The 6,857-nt window shown below is 30.1% G+C and overlaps 1 protein-coding gene across 1 annotated transcript in view; it reads left to right on the plus strand.

The window, feature by feature from the left end:
• LOC111619207 (neuroglobin-like) overlaps window positions 1-1,975 on the plus strand; it is a 3,609-nt gene extending 1,634 nt beyond the window's left edge. The window contains exons 2-3 of the mRNA XM_023360897.1: window positions 1,441-1,672; window positions 1,755-1,975. Coding sequence (XP_023216665.1) covers window positions 1,441-1,672; window positions 1,755-1,904 — 382 coding nt within the window. The 3' untranslated portion in view covers window positions 1,905-1,975. The remainder of the gene's footprint in view (window positions 1-1,440; window positions 1,673-1,754) is intronic.
• Window positions 1,976-6,857: the final 4,882 nt, after the last annotated feature.

A 6,857-nucleotide genomic window follows, 5' to 3' on the forward strand; every position in this document is an offset into this window, starting at 1 on the left:
AAAAAAAAAGAAATTTGTAATTTAATATTTTAAAAAGCGTCAAAAATAATGTTTTCTAGTGAAAGGTGACATCTTTCAAAATGACAAGATCGTTCTTTCTACTTTGTTGCTGCACGAAGTGGCTTTTGAAAAGAGGAATTTAAAGATTAAATTCCTTAAAGTAGAAAAAGATTTCGTTTATTTTTATTTAAGAAATGATATAATATATCTAAATTTAAAAGAATTCTACTTTATACATTATTTATTTTTTATTTTTTAATGTTTCTATTCAATTTTGTAGCGTGTAACTACGTTCCTCATCACTGATTTCTGCAGCTCATAAACTGTAAAAACTTTGCTGGAAACGTAAAAAAAAACTGTAATTTATTTCAAAAATATGAAGAAATTTTTAAGTTTTTTTTCTGTTTATTATTATTATTATTATTATAGAAATAAATCTAGATTTTTTTTATCGCAACATGCATCAACAGTCTTCACATTGCAAACTTTTCAAGAAATTTATGATGTTTATAAGATGGTATCTAACATATTTATTCAATTTTGCAACTTGTTACTTTACGTTACTCTTCGCTGATTTCTATATAAAATGAATTTTCAGAAAATTTTAAAAAATTCTTGGAAAGAAATTAGTAATTTACTTCAAAAGTCCATGTAAATTTTAAAGAATTTTGACAGTTTTAAACCTTTTTTTTAACACATTGTGTGTTAATTATCTGTATGTTGCGTGGTCCTTTGTGTAGTAGAACTGTGGATTGATGGAACGAATAGGTGAGCAGAAACTTGGCCTTACTTAAGTGTTTAAACTCTACGTTGGTCAGGTGTAAATCCACGTGTTTAATGAGTTATCGGAGATTTTATAGCCTAAGACATGCTGAACTTTTCCAAGATATTTAAGTGATGATGATTGATTTGTTGGGATACGCCCGTGTGTTGCTATGCCGTAACCCAACTATGGATCTTCTACGGGAAAATTTGCCTTTATTCAGATGTTAGACACGTAAAGAGAACTCCACATAAATCTACGACCAATTATCAGTATTCTGAGTTGCAAAACATGAGCAATCTGAGGACCTTCTAAGAGAAATTGGCCGTTGTTTAGATGTGTTTTATTCGCTTGTTTATCAACAAATTGTCCCGATAACTTTATGTGGACAGCTTGTTGGTGAGGTGCGAACCCACGACCACTGTTCTGTAGTTTTATCTTCTCGGCCACCGATGGGAAAATAAAGAAGAATCAAACAATTGAAAAATTAATCACTTCTGCGCTCATCTTCCTTAATTTCTGTATAAAATGTCTAAATTCTATCTCTTAAAATGATTTTTCAGCAAAGCCATTGAAAAATTCTTTTAGGAAAAAGGAAAATAACATAGCAATTTACTTCAAATGTCTAAATAAAATTTGAATTTTTCTTTTTCTTTTATTTAAAAATAAATATCTAGATTACTAACGCAGCATCCAGAACTGTGCAAACTCTTCAAGAAATTCATGACATTAAAAGAAGACGGAACTTACGATTGGGATCTTGGTGGCATGGAAAGGCACGCTCTTCTAGTTATGCAGGCATTAGAAGCTGCCATTGATAATTTAGATGATAGCCGTGTATTATCTGGGATTTTATTCGAATTGGGATGCAAACACGCACGTTACAACGTACAAGAAGATATGTTTGATGTAAGTTATCTTATTTATCCTTATAAATTACTTGGTATTAAGTGATTTATTCCTATAAATTCCTTTCTTTCCTTCCTTCCAGAAATTATGGGATGCATTAAAAAGTGGATTAGAAGAGACTTTACAAGAACAAATGACTAAAGAAGTGACTCAAGCGTGGTTTTCTGTTTTTAGGTACATTTCTCATCACATAGTTAAAGGGATGAGAGATTATCGCAAGAGATCTCAATAATAAAATATGTTATAAATAAATAATTAATGTGAAATAATTAAATATATATATATATATATGTATTTGTGTATTATGTGGTGTATATATTGTAAAAAAAAAACAATAAAATATTTATAAAAATGCAAAAAAAATTGTTTTTTCCCACCCCCGTATATATAGATGTTAGAGTGTGTGTGTGTGGAGGTACTGTACGATTTTTTCACCCATTTTGAAGCTTAATAAATCTTGTGCCCTTTGTCAAAAATTTCTGAAATTTTGCATGGAGGTTTGTGTGTTAGGAAGAAATGTTTCTAGAAATTTTCAGGAAAATAGGACCATTGGTTCGAGAGATATGACATCATCCCTTTAACATCACTCGAACCAATCTGAAGACTTAAAAATAATGGTAGCAATTATTAGGAATGAAAACAAAGATAAAATTTTTTTTAAATGTTTCCAGCTTTATATATATATATACTACTTTAAAGTTTTAAGTTTATTTTAAGTTAAAAGCATTTTCAGTGAATTTTTTTGAGATTTTACATGTTACCAACATAACCGATGGATAATACACGATTTATTATTATTTTAAAGTTTATTTTTAATCCGAAAATGCAGTTTTATTTTTATTTTTATTATATTTTTTTATAACTCAAGTTTATTTTAAAATTCTATAAAATTTTATATTTCCTATCCATCAAGGGAATGAAATACTTTTAAAGTTTTTGTAAAAAGTCTATCTACGTTGGATATAAAAAAATTATACATAAAACATTTTAAATAATAATAATAATTAAATTATAAACTATTTCTGAACAATTTCTTGATATATTTTTTGCTAATTTCTAATATCTTCAGGGCCTTAATCTCGAGTTTTATTTATTGCACACACGCAGAGGACATCACATGGTTACAAAAACCTAGGAGACAGGAAATTTGTTGTGTTGAAAGTCAATACACTTTTCTCGTTTACCCGTCAACACAATTTAGTCTTCTAAACCATGCGACTTACGGTATTTTTCCATTATTAATCACAATAGATGATGGATCTTTACGTGATGAATGAAGCTAATGTATACTAATAAGGTTATGATTATCGAACGTCACAAAAGTTGAGGTGTTAGTAAAGGAGAGTTGAAATCAGGATATTGGGCGGGGGTATTGAGGTTTTATAAATTCTATATTTTCTGCGGGATCCTAAAGAGTAAATGTGAAAAATTTCAGGCAGATCGGTCAATGGATTTTAGAGTTAATAGGGATTAAATTAGTACCCGTTAAGCCGGACTTGTAATGGCAGATCGTCTTCCATCGTGTACAAAAAGTCATAGAATTCTCAAGAAAGTACAGTTCTACCATCCTGCTATACCTTCTCCATGTAAGTGTTACCATTCTTTTAAGTGTTACCTGTATTTATAAGACATATATTCAGTTCTGTTATAATTAAAGGCGTATAAATATATTTTATATTATAATTTACATGTATACACGTAATGAATACATATTATAATAGGTCTTACACGTAAATACAGCTTACAATGTACGATATGTGTAAATGTATCTTACAATGTTTCATATGTTTAATGTACTGTGTAATATAGGTTATATCTATAAATATACCACATAATTAACCATACTTAAATTATTTTAAATAAATACAATCAACCTCTAAATTAAGGCCATTCTTTCAGGAACGTTTCACTTCGAAATTCATACAAAATAATAAAATTTCTTGCTCGAACGAAGTTAAATCGTTGAATTTGTATTAACATTTTAGTGAAGCCATTCAAATTTAATCCTTTTTTATAGGATTAAAACTTTAAACAAATGGGAAACATTACAAGCAAAATATACAATATAAAAAAATAATAATAAGTAGACTTATATATTCTCACCGTCCGTCTGTCTGTCTGAGTGTCAATGCTCAACTTTCCCCCCTATACAGAGAATCTATATAGGAATTACACGTTTTCTGTAAGCTTCTTGTATAATGAATTCTTATACAATTCTATTTGTATTGAAATATACACTGTTTATGCATCGTTTTGCTTCTCTTTACATATAATTTTGGTATAAAGAACGGTTTCTATGTACATAATTCTATGTAAATTGTATACATAGTATATTAAAATTCAAATTCTTTACTGTATTTAACGTTACTATAGAGTAATTTAATCGTTTGTTAACTTGTAAAACTGAGGTTATTCGTCTCCATTTATCGTATTTAAAATCTTAGTTTTTTTTTTCTAATTTTTAAAGAAAATCAGTTGGAGTCTTCGCTTAAATTACATATAAATTTTGATAAGTTGTAGCCATAAATTCACTTGATGTCTAGTGTTCTTCCTTTCTTTTTTATAAAGTACATCTGTATAATCTACAGAACGTTATTGGTGGGATAATATTACTCCAAATGTCATTTTCTTCGTTTTTTAGGCTTTTCAAATGTCTAAGAGTGCATTCATGTGTGAGTTTCTTATGGACAGAACTGTCTTTTTCCACTAGTGTTTTCCAAATATCGATATATGGATCTATTTTCCTGTTATTTACAGAAAGAAAACTGTATTATGACGTAATAAAACGTATTACGCAAGAAAATATTTGAATTGAATTCACGTGTTTTTCGATCTAGACCGAAACTTTATATATAGTTAATCGAGACAAACTCCCCCTAAGGTTTCTACATCCGGTCTTGATTTTCCTGTGTCTGATTCTGTTCTGGAGATTAAGGAAGGACAGACAGACGGACGGACGGACGAACGAACGAATTTATCGGTGTACAATTTTTTCGAATTGAAGCCCAATTACATTATTTTTTAATCCAAAAAGTTAATTTTGATATAGGACTATTATATTTTTATTTTATCGACAATTAATACTTAATTGTACAGTACCTGTTTAATTGAACAATGGCTAATGACAATGGATAATTATTAACATTATAAAATTTTAACAACTGTTTCGCATTAAGTATAGGGTGACCCAAAAGTCAGTCAACCGAAATGTATTTTAAGACCTTACGTAAATAAATAATTACAATATATTTAGGTTAACAGATTTTTGGGCCATAGTGTATAGGTATAAAAGTAAAAGTGTATTCATAAAAGGTTTCCTCGTTAATTCTAAAACAAATTAAAATAATTATTTTATAATNATCATCAGAGAAGAATAAGCTTAAAATGACAATTTTCATTGAAAGTCAAATAATTCAGGATCCTTAAAAATGTGTTAAATATTCTGTTGAAATTTTTACTGTTCTGTATTGAAGCTCTGTATTTATAACATCATCTTAAAGCCCGAGTAGTATACAATAAATGAATGGACCCGTCATCACAGTCATGACGGGGTCCAAAAGGAGTACTACAGATGGAAAACTGCACTCAAAATCTGCGCTACCAACAACCAAACCTGTGATGATGGTTTCTAGCGTATGCTAAAAAGATCCAGGAAATGGTTGGCTGATGAACATGTGATTGTACTCAAGGCGGATAAGAGCAGAAGGTTATATCTAATGTAATATATATATATATATATATGCTTAAAGAAACGTGTAATGGAAGAGATAATCTGTAGCAGAAGTTTTTTGAAACCCGTAAATATCAGGCCCCATTTACGAGGGTCTCACCAATCGGGCCTTATTTGTGCGCGTAATCATGACTCTCTCTCGAATGGCCTTTTACGGGACTGAGTAGGAATGAGCTTATACCTTGTTATAGCTAAGGCCCTTTAAAATGCAAGGCCCTAGATTTTTTTTGCCTTTAAATTCGTGTAGGACTAAATTTTCATTAAAAAAATATATAAAAATCCGAGTGTTTCATACAGTTTAAAAAGTTTGCTCTCGCTATAAATAATATAATTGATTGCTTATATATAGTAATACTTGTAGGGAGGCCCAAAAGTTAGTTAACCTCAGTTTGCTATAAATCTGTGAAAAGACGTCAAAGCGTTGTTGTGTAGAAGATGATGAATAATACGAATAAGACCGAAATCTTTGCAGCGGTTAACTGACTTTTGGACCACCCTGTATGACGTATATTGAGTTTATTGGGCGTAGCACTTAAAAGAAACGTAAATTAACGATAAGATATGTTGTGTGTGTTTACATTGGGTGGAGGATTGTGATTTATTCGCCCGTTAACGTCAATATTCAACATAAGCTGTTAGATTCTACGTTGATATCACGCAATTTTTGGTGGCCAACACACTAAAAAAAAAATTACGCATTTAAATTACGTTGTAGGGCCCTCCTCCTCCTCCTACGTAACGTCACATTCGTAAAGAGCCAATAAATCCTCATAAATTCTTTGGTTTCTGCGAATTGATAAACAATACTCTTTTGAATTGATAAGCGAGCCAATGACATGGCTCGTTTTTTTAAATGAAACGGTGTACGTTATTGGCTGTTGGAACAGATTATTAGCTTGGCTTCTGTTATTGAGAAGCCAATAACATACTCCGTTTCATTTAAAAGAAAGCAAAGCGCCCAAATCATAAATATGTTTGGAGGTTCTCCAGCACGTAATTAAGCGCCTCACCCGATTTAGCGCTAATTCTTCTGTAGGCGAACAAATGGAGGTGTTAAATAGGGGTGTGTCTATATACATGTATGTCTATACACATACCACGGAACGTACAGTACAGTACGTCAACTAAAGCGTTTTTAATTATATAAAACTTCGTATTATAATAGAACACACTAGACAACAATGGATACTGTATTAAATCTATTTATTACTGTATTCTTATATAAAATCAATAACTTAAAGCAAATTTAGCTTAAATATGGCACAAATACATTGCAAAGTATTACTTGGAACATTGTTGTAGCCAAGCATAAAGAATAGTAAAAAGTGCATATAAATATATACAAGAAACACTTTAAAATCATGCTTCTATAGGAACAATTTAAAAAAAATTAAGGCGAAAACAATGCTAGATCCAATATTTACAGTTTAAGTACTTAAAAAAAAATATATATAT

The sequence above is a fragment of the Centruroides sculpturatus genome, unplaced genomic scaffold, assembly GCF_000671375.1.
Source record: "Centruroides sculpturatus isolate CEXI.00-Female unplaced genomic scaffold, Cexi_2.0 scaffold114, whole genome shotgun sequence".
NCBI classification, from domain to species: Eukaryota; Metazoa; Arthropoda; class Arachnida; order Scorpiones; family Buthidae; genus Centruroides; species Centruroides sculpturatus.